Genomic DNA, 24788 nt, shown 5'->3' with positions numbered 1-24788 from the left:
TAATCATTTTCATTAACTGCACCAATACAGTGATAAAATCAATGTTTACATATTTTTTTTCTAAAACTTTTTTTTAATTTCACTTATTTCGAGCCCAGTTGAATTTTATTATAATACAATTCAAAATGTAATTACTATTATTATGAGAATAATATTTTGTTTCTCACGCCGTAGAACAGTATTGAGAAACTTTAGAAGACGATGAAGTGGATATTTACCAACAATCCATTAAAACAAAACTTGCAAATGCATCATATCGTTAAACATGTATCAAAATGCTAACAGTCCACAAAAGCACATAAAACGTAACAAAAATTACCATGGCATTGCCATTTTTACTGGACATGCACCTTGGAGCAACATATAAATACCATGATATATATCAAAATTACATTATTTTACAAGTAATATTTACAAAATCAAATTGGGCAGCATCTGCACAGATGTTAACCAATAATATCTTAAAGAAACATTTAACAATCAAATCCTCATGAATAAAATAAGTTTTCCCAATTATAAAGTATAAAATAAAGTCCTGCCCTATACAGAATCTACCACTGAAAAATGTCATATTAATGAAAGTTAAATGTAAAGATGATGAGGAAAATGTTAAAGGCAGATCTGTCTATCTATCTATCTGCCTGCCTATCCTCAAACAGAGGAGGGGGGATACAGAGTAAAAGATGCAAACTTTAAACACCCTGCCTTTGTTATATATATATATATATATATATATATATATATAATTAAAAAAACATTTTTTTACAAACTCTCGCTCTGGACCCTGTGCGTGCTTCTCTCACACAAACAGTCCATTGAAAACTCCTCGGCTTCAGTCGTGTGTTCCAGAAAAACCCCTTACAGACTCAGTAGGCTGGAAAATTGGCCCACACTGTCACAGTTAGCTTAGCTGATCCTTATTATCCACGTTTCCAAGGGAGCTATTGGTGGGTTTTTATCCAGCATACAGAGGAGAAGCCCTGCTACCCAGCGGCCGACTGCAGCGGCCGAAAAGGGAAGGTTCAAACGTTAATGGCAGCTCTCGGCATGGGACAAAGAGCTTTACAACGCGTGGGAAAAAGTGTTCCGTCAGCTTCCTGATACTGGGAGAGTTCAGTCTGACCTGAAAGGTCAGCCAATGACAATGCTTCATCCTAACAGGACCCGTTTGAGACAAAGCCTTTCTTTTACAACTATATTCATCACTCAGGGGCGGTCTCTGTTGCTGTCTGGCACGCAGTCACTATCACAAGAATACACACACATGCACACACACTATGAACAATTTTACAACAATAAACAAATTGGTAAAATGCCTTCTGGCGAATGGGTTTTAAAAATATCCCAGCAGAAGACCCATAACGTGTCCATTTTAACTCTTTTGACATTGATAACATCAAAATGTATAAGTCCTGTAATTGGTAACCCTTTCTTTTAAGAGATTTCCCATTTTTGCACCACTAATTCATTTTTAATAGTCTTGGGTTTTGACAAATGCACAAATATTCCATGTAGTGTCTCAATTACAGATTAAAATAGTTTTAGGACGAGGTCTAACATGTCACACCGCACGCAAGACGTCAACTTCCCAAATAAACATAATGATCTTTTAATGTCGTTTAAGTGGTACAGGGGCCTACAAATGTGTGTCCTATGTAAACATTCTCGTCCCCTTTCACCCTTGGGACTCTTGGACAACATGCTTGTGGACATGTCCATATGGACAGCCATAAAAGCAGGTCAATTGAGGTCTGGTGGCATCTTAATTTCTCAGGACAAGGGCACCAGCAGACAAAAAAATTGAAGTGACCACAGGTCTCAGAGAGTCATTGAAAATCCACTCGATTTACTATTGCTTTGACCTACTGACCGCCCTGGTCTTGTTCCTGAGCCCAGACAAATGTTGTATTGGGAGAAAGACTGGTGCATAACCTCTCTCTGCTCACCGCAATAATCAAAAGCAAATGAAAACGCAAAACAAGCAACACAATGATTAAATAAACATTTCAAAAAGCAGCAACTCTGAATATCTGAAGTGGAAAGTGTTTAACCATCCCAAAACTAAAAGTAGCTTCTTTAAATATTTATTTCTTAGCAGAAACTAACTTAATACTATGTGACTACTTGTCCGGCAAGTGACTTCCAATTGGCCCAAACTAGCACTAAGTGGGTAAAAGAAAAGTTTTTAAAATACATAGGGGTGAAAACAGGTAAAATGGGACACTTTCTGTTCATATAATTGCAGATGTTTTAAAATATAATCCAAATGGATACATCAGTGCCATCCTATATTCATTTAGGATGAACTTATTGTTAATTTTTAGTAACAGAAGAATATATAGCACACATAATAGATGACTAACCTTATGGTATCGTTCACCCAAAAAATGAAAATTCTGTCACCCTTACTCACCCCCTCCTGTTGTTTCAAACCTGTATGACTTTCTTTCTTTCATAGAACACAAGGGTATTAGTAAGCCTTGTTAGCCTCAGTCACCATTCACTTTGATTGTATGGAAAAAAGATGCATTTTATGTTCCACTGAAGAAAGTCATTAGAGTTTTGCACAAGAGGGTGAATTAATGATTTTTTGGGAAAACATTCACTTTAAGTGTGCCATTTTACCAATAATCATCTTGTTTTGAAACACGTAAATACATTTTACACGTGGGCACTTTTTTCAGTTAAACTTTTAAAAATAGACTCACTTAAATTAACGGTTTACTGTATGTAATTACATACATTATGTACATACATAAGAAAAAAAATATAAGCGTTGCCAAAGCGTATTAAAAAAAAATAGTTAAATGTCAGCGAGAATTGCAGACAATAAACGTATGACATGGTGAGACACACGTGTCCCTCATGGCTGTCTCCCTAAAATGCAAATAACACGCAGGCCTTTCATTAACATCTGCGAACAATAATTATGCATTAAATGGCTGCCATCAATGTCGCCATTATTTTCCCACAATCCTAAAATCCTGCTTGTTCTTAAGCAATTCCAGCTCTTGTGGGAAATTTCCTCTCAAATCTAACCACAATACACTGCTTCACCCAGAATAAAGCGACAGTTTACCCAAAAAATTTTAATTCTGTCATGTTTTTCCAAACCCGTATGTTTTGTCTTCCATGGAACACAAAAAGAGATGTTAGGAAAAATTTAGTCTCAGTCACCATTCACTTTCATTGTATGGGAGGCGGGGGGAAAGAGTGAATGGTGACCGAGACTCAAATTCTGCTTTTCTCTTTGTGTTGTGCAGAAGAAATAGAGTCATGCATGTTTGGGACAACATGGGGGTAAATGATGACAGAATTTTCATTATTGGGAGAATTGTCGCTTTAAAATGTTTAAAATGCCAACATACAACATGTTCCTGAACCAAAATAAAAAAAAAATCTAAATAGACAGGTTTGGATATGCTTTTATAAATGTATAAATATACAGAGATATATTTATAGGGCTGAAGAGTGCAAAATCTTTTGTAAACCAAACCCAGAACAAATACTCTAGAATTAAGTCAATTCTCTCCTCTGAGAAAAAAACAAAACAAAGAAACACAGCCACTGACAGTGGGACGTTGTAAACTCAGAAAGGGCTCAATAAATCGTCCCCTGAAGTGGAGGGCAGGTCTGTTGGTTTTGACTTCAATAGATTAGGTAGTCTGTTAGTGCATGGAGTGAGAGGATAGCTGCTGGCAGTACTGTGGTCATTCAAAGCGTTTGGATTACAAGATGGTAGTAGCACTCGGCCCAGCGGTAGGCAGTCCGACTGCCCTAAGGGAGTTCAGGGGTTAAATGGTTTGTGTTAGACGGTCCAAAACCTATAATTGAAAACAGACCTTGTCCTCCTTTAGTTCACAAAGCCATGGAGTGGTTAAGGGCACGGGGTCTGCTCAAGGGGTGACATATGAAGTCCACTGGGCGAGAGGTCATGAGTTAAAGGCATTTATGGACATGTTGAGTTTCCTTATTCCATTAATCATGGCGTTTAATGATTACATTTAATGAAAGACAATACAAAGACTTTTCTGAATATTTCTCCTCTCGCTCTGTAACACACTACCAGTCAAAAGTTTAAACACACCTACTCATTTTTGTATTCCATATATAATAATAATAATAATGTCACAAAAACTTTGAAATTACGCAAATGCAAGTATTGGAATTATGTAATGACCAAATAAATGTTAAATCAAAGGCTGTTGAAAACAACACTCGCTAAGCATATCACTTTGTCAAGTCAAATCAAGTCAACCTTTATTTATAGAGCACATTTAAAAACAACAGAAGTTGACCCAAAGTTCTTTACAGTGCTTTACTGTCCATTTTGTCAGAGCACCTGTTGATTTTAGTTGTACTACCTGACACTGATTTAATCATTGCTGGGAAAATATAATGTTAAGCCATTGTTCCTCAGCTGAAATGTTGGTAGGAAGAAGTTCTTTCAGCTCTCTTTACTCAAACCTGCTGGGCTCAATTTGGTCCCTTTAAAAGAGGAAAATAAAGAGAAAACGAAGGCAGGAATGTGGGGCATAGAGACCCTTCTGCTGGCCAACTGTGCAGTCGGTGGGTGCTAGTAATCTCCATTGTGTTCCACATAGGTCGTCGCAGGACAATTAAATCACTCCACTAGAGTCCTGCGGCTCTTTCAGGCTGCTAACGCAGGACATGCGAGTTCGGCTGAACATTAGAGGAAATTTAATATAGTTTGGTTCAGAATGTAAAATAATGACAGTCATAGGAGTGTGAGTGAATATCTATGCATATAAACACACATGTATGATGCTGAATGGTGAATACAGCGCATATATATATATATATATATATATATATATATACACACACACACAAATATATGTATATACACACATATATATATAATGTATTTATGTATATATATATGTGTTGTGTGTGTATATGTATATGTGTATGTATGTATGTATATGTGTATGTATGCATGTATGTATATATATATATATATATATATATATATATATATATACATACACACACACACACATACATACATTATATATATATATATATACACACATACACACACACACACACACACACGTGCATTAATACAAAGATTTTTCGATATCACCATTATGCCACAATAATATATATATATATATATATATATATATATATATATATATATATATATATATATATATATATATACACACACACACATTATTTTAATTAACTGTTTTATAAAAGCAATTTTTACAATACAGCTTTTAGTGCCTTAACTATGGAAAGGTGGTCTAACCATTTCGACAGTATCACATTCTATGAAAGAAGTACATCGGTTCCATCTAGTGGCAAAAGTGGGAACAGTAGATCGTTTCAAATATATTAAAGGAGCGCCAAAAACAAATTCATAAATTTATTAACTATCTAATTTATATTAGCATACCTTGAACTAATACTTTAAGTACTTCAGTGAAAACTTCCTCACAGTCAAATGCCAAATTATTTTGATTTATTTGCATATTGCATATATATTAGAAAACAATCATTGCAAGTATTTTACAAAAACATTAAATGAGTGCATGCATAGCTGATATAATGTAATCTCACTCATATCATTATGCATATTGTCAGAAAACAATTCTCGAAAAATTCAGAGAAAAATTGCACTTTGTTTTATGATTCAAAGTTCGAGAACTGTTTTGATACAAAATACCTTCCTTTGCACTATCGGATGGATATATAAATTCACATATAAAGAATATTTTCTGTTTACAGTTTGCTCAAGCATGGTTTAAAAAGAAAAACCAGACAGATAGCAAATTTATAAAGCATGTTTGGTCTTTTCACGCAAGTTTATCCACTTTTCAGACTTTCGAGGAAAGTGTGGTTTTGTTTGCCAGTTCAGAGCAAACATTGTAATGGTGTAAACTGTAGTCTACAGTAGTTATGAACCTGGAAAACATCACTTCTCTCACCTGGATAATGTCACTATGAGCTCTTTATGACAGCTGGATGGTTGAAAGGACTTCATTCACTAGTGATTGAAATTCGCTTGCTTTATACATTTTTTGAGCTTAAAGGGATAGTTCACCTTAAAAGAAAAATTCTGTCATCATTTACTCACCCTCAAATTGTTACAAACTTGTATGACTTTCTTCTGTGGAACACAGAGCAGAATGTTATGCTCAGTCACCATTCACTTTCATTGCATCATTTTTCCATACACTGAAAATGAATGGTGACTGAGGCCAACATCTTCCATGTTCCACAGAATAAAGAAAGTCCTTTAAACAACATGAGGGTGGCTAAAAGATGAGAGGATTGTTTTTATTTTTTTGGGCGAACTATCCCTTTAACTCTCTACGAGATCAAATATCATGTGACTATAACAAATATTATACATTTGTGTAGCACATTGTCTAATAGCAGTCATTGAAAAGCTCTTAAATGTAGGTAGAACTGTGAAATCGTGCAGCTGAAATAGTCTATCGGCTGCTGTTGTGTATTGCATATTGAGTTTGGGTCTGTTGCAGAAGTTCAGTTACAGCCAAGAGTTTTTTCAAGACGTGCTGTGAAAAAAAGCCCAGAGAAATCTTTCATTATACGCAATCAAAAAGGATCACATCATGAGAGCTTGTAAACACCTTTGTGCAATTTTCCTCTTCTGCACCATTCATCAGCCATTTATAATTTGACAGTTTAAACACTTTTAGATTTACAGATATTATTATTGTTTATTGAGCTATTTCTACCTTAATTGTTAGACAGTATACAGTAATTTTATTCAACTTCACATTTAAGCAATATGAGGAAAAGTACTAGTGTATATATCAGTGGATTACACTTTAAACTGCGTCTATGTTAATATTGAGTACCAGACATAACATTGCAGTTAGTTTGTATGTTTTTTTTTCTCTGCCAACAACAATTGTTCTAAAGAAGCCAGCCAAACCAACGTCTCGCCAAGCAACACAGACTGAACTCACTCTGATACCCCAGTATCTGGCCGATTCATTTTGTATGCCCAAAACTACATTGTCCCTTGAGGATCAATCAAAGTGTGTGGTACATTGGACAAAAAAAAATCTTCTTTTAGTCATACCTGCTGTGCTCCTCTCTCATTGCTGAGTGTCCTCAGTTCATCTAAGTGTGTGACACAGAGCTGGTGTAAAGCGGCGAGATCACGGGCCAGATCAGTGTTAAAGTGCTCTGTGGGTACAGGCAGCTCTGGAACATTCTGAAAAAGTGCACACATATGCAAATCCTTAAAATATACTGTAAATACAGCATTAGTTACATGTATTTTACATAAATGTGCTTGGTTTTAATCCATATAAATACAGTGAGGGGGTAGAATGTAATGAAACAAAGCAGCCTGAAAGAGCCTCTCGTTACTCGTTACCCGGATTTTAAAAAATAGTTTCGTAATTTGCGAAAAGAGAGCGGAGAACAGAGCGCAGTGTGTTTGATTGACAGCAGCCAGTGTGAGCACATGCAGTCTGTGTCAGACCATCGAGGCGCACTAAACTAAACGGCTTTCAAATGCACAGACAAGATGCAATTGACTCAAGCTGTGTACAAACCTAACGGTCTAAATGTATTCATCACTATATAAGCCACAGAATACGTGGAACACAGAAACCATGGAGGACTCTTTTAAGATGCTGTGGAATAATTACAGTAGGTGTATTTACTACATGATTTTGCTGTCTTGTGCTTTTGGTTCTTTCTACAGGACCGGTAGCATCTAGTAATATTGACTCATTTGTCGGCTGCTTCGAAACGCTCACATTTGTGCGTATGTCTAGGTGTGCTGTAAAGTGCGCTCATGTCGAATTGCCACCCATCCATTTTCCCGGAATTGTCCAAGTTTTGGCCATCTGTCCTGGAAAAATAAAATTCTATTCGTAAAATGTCTCGAAATTTGAACATTTTCCTGATGCTTTCACCCACATGAGCACTTATTTATGTGCACACTATTCAAGAAGAAGACATTGATCAAATGTGTTCTCTCAGACAGCTCTTTCATATGAATCTTTAGAAAGAATCGGTTCGTTTGGACAATTCATGTATATGAAGCTCTCTTAAACCATCCTCTCCCTCTCATATGAAGTATTGGGAAGTTCAATTCATTTTAGTGAATCGGTTGCTTTGGAGGATTTATGTAAATCAACCGTGTTAAAGGACGATTCATTTGAGTTTCACGCAGAATAGGCTACCCTACACATTATTTCACTTCTTATTTGTTTAAAACTGATAATTATATTTTGTAGCAAAGGTAATACTTAAGTGTAGTTAGGCCCTATTGTTAATAGCTTGTAGTGTAGCTAACTATTTTTTTAAAAGGGTAGCTTTAACTCAAAATTGCTCAGGGACAGAATAAGTAAATGTTGAATTTATTTATATTTCTGAATAAAATGCCCAGTCCTTACCGACCAGCAACTTTATTTATTTATGTGTATAGGGACAGTACAAGAACATACTTTCAGTAAATAAATAGATGCATTGTACATAGAGATTAAAGCACATGCTAATTTACATCTACAGTCCCTAGATATGCTTTTTTCCCTAGAAGAAAATAAAAATAAACGATATAAAACTAAACAAAAATATCTGAACAAGTATTTGAAAATTAAAGAGAAAATATTAACTATAAAAGTTCATATTTATTGTATCCAATATTACCTATATAAGACTGAATTACGTATATGGCTTTAAAAATAACAATGTGAATGGATCGCATTTTATAAGATGGACGGATCTGAGTTTGTAGTACTTTTACTTTTGATACTTAAGTATTTTTAAAACCAGGTACTTTTTTACTTTTACTTTAGTATTTTAATGGATGACTTTTACATAAATATGGAAATTGAGTACTTTTTCCACCACTGCTAAGTTCAGTGCGTGCAGTGTGGTTAAAGAGCGCCTCCGCCGCCTCGTCTCATCTCTCATTCGCGGCAAGACAATTTTGAGACATTTTAAAACCCCCTGGAGGAAACAGTTACTAGCTATCAATACTTGCTGATCAATGGCAAAAAAAAACAACAACAAAAAATACACTTAGAGATGATAACAAACCCCAAGCTCGTCCAAAAACATGATCATTCGGTGCTTGTTACTCTTGATGAATGGATTTACTCCTTCCATGTACGGCTCCTAAAATGAAAAAAGGACGAATTTAAAGACAGCGACTACTATGGAAACTGGTAAATATCTATAGAATATATTAAAATACACTTGAAGTGCATATTTTTACTTTGGCTCCAAATTCCACCAGGTTGGCCAGATTCTGGACAGCTTTGGCCACCAAGGTGAGTGTCCGGGATGCCGTGGGGGAAGGAGGGTCTGCAGACAAAACATTCATTCATTCAGATTGCCAAACTTGACTAAAAGATGTTGCTTGTGATGATGTTTAATTAATCACTGATCATCCATACAATTCACCACCTCATGTGTACTGTACAAATATCTCACCAGCAATGATGTTAAAAATTCTTGGATTGACAATAGCAGGACAGATCAGTCTGAGGAAGACAAAACCACTGGAAGAGACAGTGGGATATGAATTAAAATATGACACATGAAATCTTGCAAAGCTTCCTGCAACAAAAGGGAACTTTACATACCTCACTACTCTACTTCTCATGGTTGTGTTTCTCGGCCACTTCTGCTGTACAGATTTCTGTAAACACCCATAAATGAACCTGAGAGTCCTGAAGAAAGAGGGATGAATAAAATGAATCCTATTTATATCTTTAGCTTTTCATCTGATTGGAGGGTTTATTGAGAGAATTCCTTAAAATGGCAAGACAATGACTCACGGAGGGAGGATTTCAGCAGCCATGAATATTTTCTCCACCAACTCGGACACAATGCTCAAGAGCTGAGCGAGATTCAGGTTCAAGTCATCGTTCTTTTCCAGTTTAGAGGGATTGAGCTAATTTACAGCAGAAGCAAGATGTTTATTAGACATAAAACTCATTATGTACATATTGCGTAAATGCCAGCAAATCAGATTGGAGCTTGTCGGTTTGAGAAAGCTCTTGCCATGTTTGTGCGCAACATGCATCAGGCAGTCTGGGGGCGTGAAGCTGAGACTTATTCATGTGTTACAGTTGTGAAAACCTGTCCGATACCTCACAGGACTGCCTGGAATCCATGATCTTCAGGATGGTGTCTTTAAGTGCATGGTGAACAAATGGAGTGGCCGTGGCTTTCATGTACTGCTCCATCAGAGTGCTGGCCAGCGTGGTGGCCCGGAAAAGAGTTGTAGCTTCGTCTGGAATTTCAAGCAAAAGAGGAACTAATATGAAAACGTCTGAAAAGTCGCACATAATGTACAGCATGAGTAAAAGAATCCCTGTACCTTCCGCACTGATCTCTCGGTCATTGAGGGCTCTGAGAAGCTGAGCTTCCAGGTTCTCATGTCTGAATATCCTGAGAAGAATGCTGGCGAGGAGAGTGCGGTCCTGTCCACACACGTGAGCCAGGGCACCGATCATGTGCAACTCCTTCAGCAGAACCATCTGCAAAGAATTAAATGATAATTTGTTACCTTACGCCAGGTTCACACATCCTCCGTGAGATTGGCATGAGCGGGGCGGTCGCATTGGACGTTCACATTGGCCGAATCTGTTTCGCAAGAAACAGCAGAGCCTCTGCGCAGAAAATAAAGTTATCTATGGGGTCCTATGCCAAATTTTTCTTTAATAAGGTCATAATAAGCTGAGGTTATTGATGCTTCAAGGACAACAGCGGGCAGTCACATGCACTTTATCTTTATCAGCACACTTTATTGTGATTGGTTAATGTTGTTTAAACCTATATACACAGAATGGCAAAAGGTCTGGCAGTTTATCAATTCTGTCCTTTATTAAGTTATTTTATTGAGTTTACTTGCATGCAGACATATAAATTGTAGTGTACTATAGGTTTGGTTTGAATAATTTTGATTTGCTTTTGTGTCTTTTCTATAGTCTCCAAATTTTTTTAGTGTTGTATAGCACCCAGAGCCGCTGAGCTCAGCGTAAGCCGCGCAGCAAAAATAGGGTCAATGCCGAAACTATCCGCTCACTGCCGATTCCGGGAAGCGTCACCTCGCGACTCACGCTTACAGTGTAAACCGTGTCATCTGTTAATATGGGCGCCGAAACGAAAACGTGTGAACCTGGTGTTAGATATAGGCAAGGCCGTAACCATGTCTTGAACATTGGGGGGGGGACCAAACCATTTTGAAGGGTGGGGGGTCGCGGGTGCTTAAGTCATAAAAACAATGGTATTCTTTGGTCCTGACTAAAAACGTTAAATGCAATAAAGGCCAAAAATAACCTAAAAACTCAATAGAAGCCAGAAGTCACAGGTCTTATGTTCTAGTTTTAATCTGAGGGTGATAACACTCTACTTTGTGTTTTATAAATCATTATCTTAGACAATGTCAAGTGAATTTTATAAAAAGCTACTTCAAAGCCTGCCAGATTACCACATTCATTCAATTCCTTTACAATATACACACATTTGCTCTTTGTCTTAATCCTGATATGCTGAAAACTACTCTGTTAATGTTTTCACATTCACAGTCATGAATGACATAAGAATCACATACTGTATGTGGCGAATTTTGCCAAATGGTCAATAGTTTGCACCATTGGAAATTACGGTCGGTCAGTACAACATTTCAATCATAAAACAGTGGGCAAACATTGAATGTTTAGTTAGATATTTACATCTTACATGACACCAACACTCTTAACCTAAACTGCTTGCTGAAGCATGGCGATGGAATATAAATAATCCACGAGGTTCCCGCTTAGCCTCTTAAAGTTGAGCTCCTCCATCGAGTTTACAGGCAATCTCAAATGACACTGACGAGCGGTGTTAGACTACAGAGCATGCAAAAAAGTACACTTTTTTTAAACCATTGTGTTATTCCTGCAACAACTTAATGACAATTAGACAGCGGTGCATAATGGACAGCAGCAGAACATCAACAAGGATATCAATTATTGGTGGGTGGGGGGGATTATTGGGGGGAACTTGTGCCCCTCAGTGTATATTGTGGTTATGGCCCTGGATACAGGGTCCAAAAATGAACTAATTACTAGTTAATTTTGCCTCGCCAACCATAAATGGGTCATTTAAAAAAAAAAAAATGATTTCCGACATAAAAAATATTGAAATTTTAAAGTTCAACTTGCCCGTTGTTCTTTATTTGATTATTTAATTTTGTTTTACGAATAAAGCAAGGGTTGTAACACCAGTGACAAATTCTCGTAAAAGATGAATTTTCTAAGATGGTGTCAAATAGCATCACAAAACATATATAACTGATCAGACTAAAAGCAATAAATCATACCATTAATTTTTTCTTTCAATAAAAATCTTTAAGATGAACATTAAACAAAGTAAAACCAATGGCATATTTAAATTGTCAATTTAAAAAAAAATTACAGTTAAAACGTAAATTAATAACTTTTTCAGCATGGTGGAATATCACTATATAAGTCTCACTATAAGACTTAACATTGATAATACCAGTGATATGAAATCATGGGTCAAACATTCTTTTTAAATTATTTAAATGATTAATTATTTACTTTGTTTAGCTTTTTTGCAAACTTGTTAGACCTTGCACTAATTCTTGACCTGAGAAAACAAAATTAGTAAAAACTAAATTTCAAATACATTTTCTTACAAAAATTGTAAAACACTATAGAATCAAACCATTTCATATTGTTTAAACCTTAAAGCTCTGAAGGTGTTTTTAAAGATTTCCTGTTTCAGTGGCATACAGAAAATTAAAGGCTTATAACTCGTCGTGTTTGGTATCATTGTGAAATTACTTTTCACATTTTTTAATAAATTGATATAGATTATGATACATTCTGAGACTCTCAACCTAAGTAACAGCTGACAAATCACAAAAAATAACTGAGCGAATTTTTTTTTAATTTATTATTATTTTTCTGATTTGACATTATATATCTCTGGGTGTAAATAAGTTGGCTCCGAAAAACTTTTGTGTTGATATGACAAAGCAATCAAAAGTTATAGCATTACAAAAAATAATAGATCAAAATGTCCAAAAACAACTCCGTGTCCAAAAGCCTCTTCAAACAAATAAAACACAATAATTATACAGAAGAACTAATTACACATGCAAAACAACAATGACTAACATGATTTTAGTAATGAGATCTCACAGAATGAGTGTCTTTTGACTCGATCAGTCTGCATCGAGTTTGTGTCATTTACTTGGCAGCATTTCCTGGTGGCCATATGTAACATTGTGCTTTGTGTGGATTATCTGATGATTTATGCATCCGGTTATCTTGTGTGTGGGCTAGTTTGAAAGATAATCACCTCTTCTAAATAATGTTATGTGATATTTTATGTTCCGTTTCTTGAAGTTACAAGCAAAAACCTGGCATATAAGCAACACCAACATAATTGTTAAAGACATATACTTAGCTGCTACTCGCTATATTTTTGTCTTTGAGTAAAACAAATATGCTGGTTGTATTCTACTCTTTGAGAGCTTTCCAACAACATATGACATATGGCTATTTGATAAGTTTGATGTTTTTATTGATTGCAATAATATGTACGGTGCAATTGTTTTTTATTTTTATAAATGATCAAAACGGAACATTTCTGATTTGTCTGCAAATTTCAAAGCACTTGTTCAGTTTTGGTCATAATGCCTGCATGCACTGGAAAGAGATTCTAAGCTTTCAAACAATACCTATTTTGTGTTGGTCAAGACTGTGGTTATTAATATTTTGACCATTTTTTTTTCTCGCGAGCTTAAAGGGTTAATAAAAGGTTAGGTTATAGAATGATGACTTTTAAATGGGGTTTCTTGACTATTTGAAATCTTTTTCATGACTGAAAAAAAATATATTAGGGAAAGGTCAAGGGTCATGTTTGTCACCATATTTTGATAATGACTGAAAATATTTCTAACTGGACATGACACTGCATTTTGCATTATTTCATAAAATATATTGTTAGTCCCTATGACAAAATATTTAGTCATGCATATTTTCTTTGTTATAAACAATGCAGGTCCTTGTATCACTGATGTTTTCTTTTGTAGACGTTTGTATCTCTTTGATTGTTTTAACCATGTCACTTACATCTGTGAGAGTCAGACTATTGCTCTTACATTGTGATGTGTTATGTAACAATTCCTAAACAAGTTACCAGCCAACTGGCCAGTAACTCCATTTTATATACTCACCAAAATGTCTGCACTCTAAAAATACTTTATTAGGTTCAAGCAGGAGATAAAAATAGTACAAACGTTTCGGCTGTCTGCCTTCGTCAGTGTAACCTGTGCTACACTGATAAAGGCAGACAGCCGAAACGTTTGTACTATTTTTAACTCCTGCTTGAACCTAATAAAGTATTTTTAGAGTGCAGAACTTTTTGCATTTTCATATTAATACATAGGTCTTAGCACCTAATTAGCTGGGAGAGCGCGGTGAGTGCTTTGATTGGATATACTCACCAAAGCCAATTTTCACTTGCATTTGCATTTTGGTATGTTAATTCTGATACAGCTTAGACATCTATAATGCAAGTATGTGTATGAGACCCAATGGAATGAAAGCCTCCCACCTCTTTTAACTCACTGTACACCTCCACAGGCATAATCTTTTCCACAGAGTAGCGCACTCTCAGACGGAGTGAGCTGGGCTCCACATTCTTCAGGGGCACATGAGAGCTCAGGAGAAACCACTTGTCAATCATCTGACCCCTCTGAAGACGGCACAGCGGACAGCACATGAACACTGCAAGAAAACACAGAAATCATTCCTGGCATTTTCCAACACAAAACTGTAAACATGTGTCATCTAAATCAGAAAAATTAGGAGAAACATACAAATATCACTCTCTTTGCTTTTCTTCGTCTTGTTGCTCAGACTGATTTCAAATCGGTTGATTTCGCTGGACAGGTCACTGCAGGAATATTAGGGAAATTATTAATGATGGACTTCATGAAGTTGGGTGAAGAAAATGAAGGAAAATATCAGACATAAACGTCTAAGAAGGGAGCGTACTTGAAAATGAATTCTTCCGTCCATACGGGGTTCTGGCCCTCACGTGGATGGGTCTTTGCTATCTGAATGCTGTTCAGGTAAATGTTGCAGTAGGCGTTTGTGAAATGTTTACTGGGCAGCTTGTGAGCCTCCTCCACATTCAGAAATAAACTGCTGACCTGGAAAAAAAAACATGCGAGTAACATATTCAGGCAAAGCACTGCAGGAATACTTATGGTACAAGGCTTATTCAAGACTGAGTCTTATTCATAGTAGCGCCATATTTGATTTTTGAAAGGAATGAAAACAAGGCTGTGAGGGATAGCCTTACAATCTCTTCAATGGCATGCACTGTATAAACTATTGTTTCTTTTTTAGGTTTTTGTCTCCAGAAAATTCTTAAAAATATGTTTGTTTGTTTTTTTTCAATGTTTCGTCTGTGGAACGATCCAAAACATTTTAAACAGAGACTGTATGTTTTCTCTCTATCCCCCTAACACAGGGGGAACCTGAGATCTTACCTGACGCAAACGTTTGTTTAAACACGGCTGGCTTGATTTCCTAAGATTATTGCAAAAGGTTTGCAGACATTTCATCCAGTCCTACATAGTTCAGAAAGAACAAAAAGTACATTTAATTAACATTCATATTCAACAACAATAATTCAACAATAAAAGCATAACAGTACCTGAGCTTGTTCAGGGGTCTCTCCTGCAAAGTAAAAGATACACTGCTCCTCACTAAAGTGCTGCACAACTATCTGGAAACAGTTTGGCCTGTAGAGAGACAAAAAATAAGTATGTTGTGCAAGTAAAGCTAAAGTTGAACTGTTATTATTGTATAATACAGTAGAAATCTAACCTGCCAAACATACTGTCATGGACCTCATATACAGAGCAGACGCTCAGGTCAATTAAACCCTTTGGTTTTGTTGCACGTTTCTCGCTCTCAAAGTAGATCAGTTGTGAATCGTTGCCCTCCAGGATGAAATACAGATTTTTCCATCTTTTGCCTTTTCCTATAAAAATAAGATACACATCTTGGTAAAACTGTATCTATTACGGTCATATTTGTGAATATAAAGCTAATGTGAAACATTGGGAACACCTTTATTAAACAAGACATAGCCTTTCTTCACAATGTTTTTATAGAAAGCATCCTTGGTCTTTCGACGGATAGTGTTGTAGATTTCTTCGCCCTTTTCCGAGTCCGTGAGCACCTGCTCCTGTTGCTGAAATAAAAATCACAGACTTAATAAAGAAGATTTTTCACATTATATCACTCTCTATACAGCGAATACAAATAATATGAAAGTAATCATTGACACGATAACAGTTGTTACACGTGTCTCTCCTGTGACACATACCTGGATGGACAGAGCATCTTTAAGGTTATGGCCCTCAACTATCTGCTCCTTTCTGTAGTGTTCAATGATGTCGTCAATACTGCCCAAAAAAATAATTCTCATTCAACATAAGCAGTATGTAATGGACAAAAAATTCAATCTGTATGGGTTCTAAGTACGGGCAGTATTTTAATGAGCACAATTCCAAATGTACCTGTTGTAGTAGCGGCCTCCCATCATGAACTGGTTGCAGGGTGTGGGGCTGATTTTAAAGCGCTGGATGGTCTCTGTGGTTCGGAAGTACAGTGAATAGTCTCCAGGTGTGCTATCAGAGGGCCGCACTAAAAATCGGCCCACCTGTCCAACTGGGGAGATTGATTATGGGGGTGAGCAAGGGTGATGCATCACTGTTTATTGCTTTTAAATTGTTGTTTGAGGACTGACCTGTCATCAGTAGGTTGTAAGCTTCTTGCTTGTTAATTTTGCCATGAAACCATCTAAAACAGGCAAAAGATGTTGAGCAGATTATCAGGAATGAGGCATAAAATAAAATAGAATCAGATATTTCTATACATTTCTAAGCCCCACTATGTTATAGCAAACTTCTACATGTTCAAAGATGCTGATGTCCTGTCTCACTTTCAAACCTAATACCTCTCAAACTAGAAATTACAACAAAATAATCCAACTCACACTTTTCCTTCATGAGGGTCCTCCTCACGCCCCTGAGAATGTGTCAGTACAGAATTTTCTTAATCATAATATCTTTTGATATTTCTCAAATTATGGACACATACGTTTGCTAAAAAAAAAAAAAAACTTTTTGACTCACCACTTCCTTCACCAGGTCCTCGACAATGAGTCCTTGCTCATCTGTCCGGACATTCGTCACCCACAACCAGCCGTCCTCCAGTTCATTATGAACGATAAAAGTGTCACCTTTGAAGAAACTGTAAGAGAAAGAGGTCCGATTAAATAATCTGAACAAAACTTCAAACCTCAAGACACAATAAAAAAGCTTGTATGAAAAACCTTTCAACCAAATCTGTACATTTGAGCAATAAAGTACGCATTTAAATGTATATTTATTATTAATTTCAAATGTTGGGTACCGAGAACCGGTTCTTGTTCAGAACCGGTTCCATTTTTATTTTCTCCCCAATTTGGAATGCCCAAGTCCCAATGCGCTCTAAGTCCTCGTGGTGGCGTAGTGACTCGCCTCAATCCAGGTGGCGGAGGACGAATCTCAGTTGCCTCCGCGTCTGAGACCGTCAATCCACGCATCTTATCACGTGGCTTGTTGAGCGCGTTACCGTGGAGACGTAGCGTGTGTGGAGGCTTCGCGCTATTCTCCGCGGCATCCATGCACAACTCACCACATGGCACACTGAGAGCGAGAACCACACATTATAGCCACCATGAGGAGGTTACCCCATGTGACTCTACCCTCCCTGACAACCGGGCCAATTTGGTTCCTTAGGAGACCTGGCTGGAGTCACTCAGCACGCCCTGGATTCAGGGGTGGTAGTCAGCATCAATACTCACTGAGCTACCCAGGCCCGCTACTGAATTATTCTTATACTGATGCGCAAGTTATGAATGTCCAACTCGAAATGAAATAAGAACTGTTAGACTACATAACACTACTCTCATAACTGTCTCTGGAACTGTTACTGTTATGTCATGTACTTCAGACCTGTGTTACTGACTGCTTGTTTATATGACAATGTGTAGTTAAAGATACACGAGTTTTGTTGTAATAAGTGTAATTTTTATAAAAGAATAAATGCATGAATTAAATATGCCATAACATTTCTTGTTTGTTTAGAACTTATATATAAAATATAGTTAGGATACATTATTGTATCGCATTTATGCAAACACATGATATGTTATATCTGCTCTGTAGAAACTTGAAATTATCTCATCATCTGGCAACAGACTGCAGATTGCAGTAAATGCAATAAGAATTGCATCTCCTATTTCCAAGTATTTCCTCTTCAAAAGTAAAAGAATTGTTACTGGAATCATTACTGGTACCGTTAAGGAACAGGAATCGTTAAAGAATTGGAATCAGAGCCGGAATAGTTAAATTCTTTATGAGTCCCATCTCTATTAATTTCATAAAAATACAAAAATATCACCACACCTGATTTCATCAGTTTCAGGCACTTTGGTGTATGGCAGAATTGCTCGCACCCTCCTACGATCTTCTACAGGCTTTAAGAAAAACAAAAAAATGAACACAGGCATGCACTGTAGCATTTGACAAAGATGTTAGTTAGAATGTTAGGGACTGACTGCCTCAGTCACCATTCACTTTTACTGTATGAAAAAAAGAAGCAAAGAAAGTGAATGGTGACTGAGGCTAACATTGTTTCGCCGAAGGAGAAAGTACAACAAACAAAGTAAATGACAGAATTTTCATTTAGGGGTGAACTATACCCCTTTTTTGGGCAGGCCTACCTCTGGAGGGGCCACCGGTGATAACAACTTCTCGCCTTTCAGCAGGCAGGACACATAACTGTAATAACCAATCAGATCTGACAGAGAGGAGAAGCGACGGCCACCAATGTAGTAGTCTCCACACATAGCAATGATCCTGCAAACAACAACAAATCTCAAACATCTCACTTTCAAACATGCATGGTTTTCACTGTGGTTTAGGTTAGGAATAGTGCTAATACAATAAACAGTGGCATCATTTTTTAGTCTCATTTAAACCTATTAGATTAAAATTAAAGCATTTCACAACTAAATTTCAGCATTGAAAAATGAAATCTTCTAAAAAATGGTTCTGCCATGCTCTTTACAGGTGTTGCAATCTTGCCTGCTTCAACACTGCAGTTTAAAGGAATAGTTCACCCAAAAATGAAAATTCTCTCATCTTTTACTAACTCTCATACCATCCCAAACTCTTTCTGCTGCAGAACACAAACATAGGTATTTTGAAGAGAATGTATGAGGTGTTTTTATTTGTACAATGTAAATCAATGGGGTTCAAAACGTTCGAACTTCAACAAGGACATAAAGGCATCATAAAAGTAATCAATATGACTTGAGATTATTCAGTGTCTTCTGGTGTGAAACAAATGTTTTGGGTGAGAAATGGACCAAAAATGTAAGTCCTTATTCACTACGAATCTTGACATCCGCAGTCTCCTTGGTGTGTTCATGAGAGTAGCTCGTTCACACACTTCCTCTGGCTTGAAGCATGCAAATCGCTGTACACAAACCAGACTGTTACCAGGTTCACGTTTTTTTACGGCCAGTTGGGTAATTTTGAAAATGCAGACGCAAGTTAAAATGACAGTCAATGTAGGCCTGCACAATAAATCAAATAATTAATCGAGATTACAATTACAGCTGCCACAATTAACTAATCGAGAAAAGTGTCAATTACAGCATTCACCTGAGCGCTACTTCTGTTTAAAAAGAAAGAAAACCTCTATTAACAACATGCAAAATTTGAATAACATTTTTGTTTTTCATGCTGCTAAGAGGACCAATGTGAAGTTGAACGTTTAAGCACTTTTTTTTGTAAAACAGCAATAAAGTAATTTAAAAGCAGTTCTCAGCTTGTTTTCGATGTGTAGCCTACATAAAGAACCACATGGATATTCCTCAGACAAAATAAGCATTTACATGTAAGTTTGATTATGTAAGTTCGATCACTTATGTGAGAATGCTGTTTGTAGACTACAACTCAGCATTCAACACCATAGTGCCCTCCAAGCTAGATGAGAAACTCCGGGCTCTGGGCTTAAACAGCTCGCTGTGCAGCTGGATCCTGGACTTCCTGTCAAGCAGACGCCAGGTGGTTAGAATAGGCAGCAACATCTCCTCATCACTGCCCCTCAACACTGGAGCCCCACAGGGCTGTGTTCTCAGCCCACTACTGTATTCCTTGTACACACATGACTGTGTGGCAACACATAGCTCCAATGCCATCATTAAGTTTGCTGATGACACGACGGTGGTAGTATCCTGACTGTCTGCATCTCCGCCTGATACGGCAATAGCACAGCCCACAACCGCAAAGCACTGCAAAGGGTGGTGCGAACTGCCAGACACATCATCGGAGGTGAGCTTCCCTCCCTCCAGGAAATATATACAAGGCGGTGTGTGAAAAAAGCTCGGAGGATCATCAGAGACTCCAGCCACCCGAGCCATGGGCTGTTCTCACTGCTACCATCAGGCAGGCGGTATCGCAGCATCAGGACCCGCACCAGCCGACTCCATGACAGCTTCTTCCCCCAAGCAATCTGAACTCTTGATCTCCCACGATCAAAATACATCAGCACTGCACTTTATTACACTTACTTTATTACCCTTACTCTTATATCTCACACCGGACTGTCATAAATTATATTATTATTATATTATATTCTCTCTTAACAACTGACTATATCAATATATATATATATATATATATATATATATATATATATATATATATATATATATATATATATATTTTCTTTTAGTGAATAATGTGTATCTATATAGTGCGCATTGTATACTGTACAGTGTATGTTATTATTTGTATATTGTTGAGTGTAATTATGTGTATATCAGATGTTTAAATTGTGCTGTGTTAATTTGATGTTATTGTAAATTGGTATATGTCTCATCACTGTCACGACTTCTATGTTGATCGGAACTGCACCCAAGAATTTCACACACCATTGCACTTGTGTATATGGCTGTGTGACAATAAAGTGATTTGATTTGATTTGATGTAAGTTTGAATTTTATTAATCGAAATTAATCGCAATTACATTACCAAGAGAAATAATTGACAATTATGATACGTATATGATTCATGATTGTTTATTATCTTTACAATGCGTAAAGATCATGTATCAGTCCTAAAGTAGAAAACCTTGTCATATTTATTCGCTTACTTTAAGTAAATTTCACAAGTAAATAAAACAAGTAAATTTTATTTAACTTTTTGAAGTTGTCGTTCCCAACATGCACCGGGCTTAAATAATTAATAAGCTTGCACGATTGCACAAGTTTGGTAACTTCTTGTTTTGTCAAGTCTGAAGTCATTTTCTATTAAAAACAATTATGATGCGGGCCTGGGAATCTCAGCGTGTATTGATGCTGACTACCATCCCTGGAGTCGCGAGTTCGAATCCAGGGTGTGCTGAGTGACTCCAGACAGGTCTCCTAAGCAATCAAATTGGCCCGGCTGGTAGGGATGGAAGAGTCACATGGGGTAACCTCCTCGTGGTCGCTATAATGTGGTTCTCGCTCTCGGTGGGGTCCAATGCCCCATTCCCAATGCGCTCTAAGTCCTCGTGGTGGCGTAGTAACTCGCCTCAATCCGGGTGGCGGAGGACGAATCTCAGTTGCCTCCGTGTCTGAGACCGTCAATGCATGCATCTTATCACGTGACTTGTTGAGCGCGTTACCGCGGAGACGTAGCGTGTGTGGAGGCCCATACTATTCTCTGCGGCATCCATGCACAACTCACCACGTGATAAGATGCGTGAATTGACGGTCTCAGACACGGAGGCAACTGAGATTCGTCCTCCGCCACCCGGATTGAGGCGAGTTACTACGCCACCATGAAGACTTAGAGCGCATTAGGAATTGGACATTCCAAATTGGGGAGAAAATCAAAAAAAAAAAAAAAAGATTATGATTTTTGTCCTAAACTTACAGCTCTAAGTCACAGGTTGAATTTTTTGGGGATACCTTTAAAATATACAAGTCGCCAAAAGGTTGATGGTAAACACTAAAAAATGAAAATGCAAAAGTTTCATTAGCCCCTTTCACACATAGAGCCTTTTCCAGAAATTGTACTGCAATTTTCAGGCTGAAGGTCATGTGTGAACACGACCCTTTTGAAAATACTGGTAATTTTTTTTCTGGCAATTTCCCTTAATGAGAAGTTATACCATTACCTATAAATTTCCATATTGATGGTATGTGCGAACAGAGCCATAAGATTACTGGATTCAAGATTTATAGTGAATAAGGAGCTTTTTGGAGCTTGAAAGTATTGAACGCCATCGACAAAAACACCTCATACTTTCTTCAAAATATGTTAGTTTGTGTTCCGCAGCAGAACACAAGTCATTTGTGTTTGGGATGGCATGAGGATGGGTAAATGATGAGAGACTTATTCTATTTGGGTGAACTTGATGAGAAAGAGAAAGTTATATGAGACAAACACACCTGAAATGGCTGACTGTGTTGTTCTTGCTAAGAAAAGACAACACAAAAGAGCCAGGTCGGCGATCACTCTCCCTGATGAGGTAGCTGCCAGGCGTTTGAGTCTGAAGCAAACGCTCCTCTGCAATCATGCGATCCAGCTTCCCATGATACCACCTGAAGAATTACAAACTCTGTTATCCTTTAACTAAATGACCAAATACCTATTATTTTTGTCACACACTGACCCTGCGATCAGAAGAGCTCAAATTTGAAGACGAACACTGCCAGATGTATGAGGGATATTCTAGATGTACAAGTTTGAAGCCTTCAGAACTATTTTTTACCTTTGAAATAATAGGCTAAACAAAATGGGATGAACTGTCATAATATTACACCAACTCACTGATTAGGAGGCGGGGCTGTAAGGGTTAACACTACTTCATCCTCTTCTCCAATTTCTGGCCCCTCCAGAACATCACATTCTTCAACGATGCCCAGCGGTGGAAACAGAGGGGTGGCAAGATACACCTCTGGATTCACGGACGCAGATGGTACCCTGCTGACAGCTTCTTCAGGTAGAGGATCTAACAATCCCCTCCCCACTCCTGAGAAAGACCCCAATATAACATGTCCACCACCAATGCCACCTCCCTTTGAGGCAAACATGACTGTTCCAGGTCTTGGATCCCTCCCAAAGATAGGGTATGTGACCTCAGGAGACTTTTTAGGTGGTATAACCGTGGTATGGAGAGATACAGCTGGGCTGAAGTCTGATATGCGGATGCCCGGCCCAGGACAGGCTGGCAACTGGGTGGTCCCATCTACTCCTGCCCCATCCATCCGGTTCACCATCGAAAAGGGGTCAGGCTCCTCGCTGCCACCCTCTGTTGCCATCATTGTCACCCTGAGAAGTTGACAATGAAAGCTGGCAAAATTCAGGAGGGTTTCCCCTCCTGAAACCCACAACTACACTTGTATTCCCTATTTAGAGAGAGATGGAAAGGCAAAGGTCTAGTTTCCTCTCTTTCCAAACCAACACAGAGACAGCTTCAAGTCTTCATTGTTTTGTTTTTTCCTCCTAAAGTGAAATCAAGAACAACATTAGGAAATCACAAATGCTGTAATATCTCTGTGAATAGTCATTGTTTACAAGTGATGCTAGTTCATTTTTCACTCCCAACTTCTGGAATCACAACATAAACTTATCTGTATGGGGATAAACGTTAATACATTCAAACTGAGCTGGTAAAGCGCAGTTCCCAGCTAAAAAATAAATAAAAATTGACTAAAAGAATTGAAAACTAAATCAAATCAGTGCATAGCAATGGCGAGTATGAAGGTAACTTAGCTCGTTAGCTTAGTTTTTGTCTGACCAAATCTGAGCCAACTGTTTCACAAAAGTACAGCGTTTAAGGTTAGTCAAGCGCCTCGGTTTATTTAAAGTACGACAGAAGTGTTAAAAAGTGGAGAAGCGATGTTTTCGTTACTTCTGTTTCACTCACTTTGCCTAGTTTCATGTTGAGAGTGGTGTTGTGAAGTGTCGCACAGCCCTCGCGCCCCTCAAACACTCCCACCTCGCGTGAACCCGTCCGCGCGCTCCTTACTGACTGATTGAGGCGCGTGCCCGTGCCAGTCCTTACAGAAATGTACTATAAGAAACAGTTTCCGCGAAAATACCGTAGTTACCACATTTATTGTTTGCTACTATAAAATCATATCAAATTAATATGGGATCTCCGTAAAAAAGTGTTAGAAACTTTTGAGGCGATTTTTTCTGGAGGCAATTAAATGTCACGTAACTTTATATTCAACGTTTTAACGGTTATTCATGTTGCCTAGACAATTTCCTAATGTGTTACACCAACTTATACTATATTTTTAAGAATAAAGAAGTGATGTGTCCATGGATATTCACAATAGCGTTTGCGTTTAGCATTTGTTCCTCTGGTCCACCTACAGGGGGCACCAGACACCCAGAGAGTCGTGGTTACAAATGTACTGAAAAAGCTGCGGCCTACTGTAAATATAAAAATATATATGAAGCAAATCAATATTTATGTGTGACAAATCAATCCTTATGTTGTCAGTGAGAGCATCAGAGAAACCCATGATTATCGAAGACATAAGAGGTGAGAAAATAATACTTTTTCATGGAAAAAAAAAAGATCCAATAAGTTAATATTTGAAAATAAAGTGAGAATAGCTATTATTGACCATTCAACGTATTTTTAATCTAATATGTGAGG

The 24788-nt window shown here is 37.5% G+C and overlaps 1 protein-coding gene across 1 annotated transcript; it reads right to left on the bottom strand.

Moving 5' to 3' along the window:
• Positions 1 to 5220: 5220 nt before the first annotated feature.
• Positions 5221 to 24127, bottom strand: LOC127434060 (ras GTPase-activating protein 1-like). Its single transcript, XM_051686512.1, has 26 exons — positions 24045 to 24127; positions 22946 to 23620; positions 22564 to 22716; positions 18838 to 18973; positions 18521 to 18591; positions 17204 to 17321; positions 17065 to 17096; positions 16816 to 16868; positions 16586 to 16736; positions 16393 to 16471; positions 16134 to 16257; positions 15888 to 16044; positions 15715 to 15802; positions 15548 to 15628; positions 15048 to 15205; positions 14870 to 14946; positions 14605 to 14777; positions 10352 to 10511; positions 10122 to 10264; positions 9807 to 9922; positions 9612 to 9698; positions 9460 to 9527; positions 9242 to 9330; positions 9064 to 9141; positions 7088 to 7222; positions 5221 to 6554 (listed from the first exon to the last, which is right to left on the bottom strand). The coding sequence occupies exons 2-26, from the start codon at positions 23437 to 23439 to the stop codon at positions 6471 to 6473; spliced, it is 3105 nt and encodes a 1034-aa protein (XP_051542472.1). The 5' UTR covers positions 23440 to 23620; positions 24045 to 24127; the 3' UTR covers positions 5221 to 6470.
• Between the last annotated feature and the right edge of the window lie 661 nt (positions 24128 to 24788).

Source organism: Myxocyprinus asiaticus, chromosome 43 (assembly GCF_019703515.2).
Source record: "Myxocyprinus asiaticus isolate MX2 ecotype Aquarium Trade chromosome 43, UBuf_Myxa_2, whole genome shotgun sequence".
Lineage (NCBI taxonomy): Eukaryota > Metazoa > Chordata > Actinopteri > Cypriniformes > Catostomidae > Myxocyprinus > Myxocyprinus asiaticus.
This window is presented reverse-complemented; position numbering and strand designations above follow the sequence as displayed.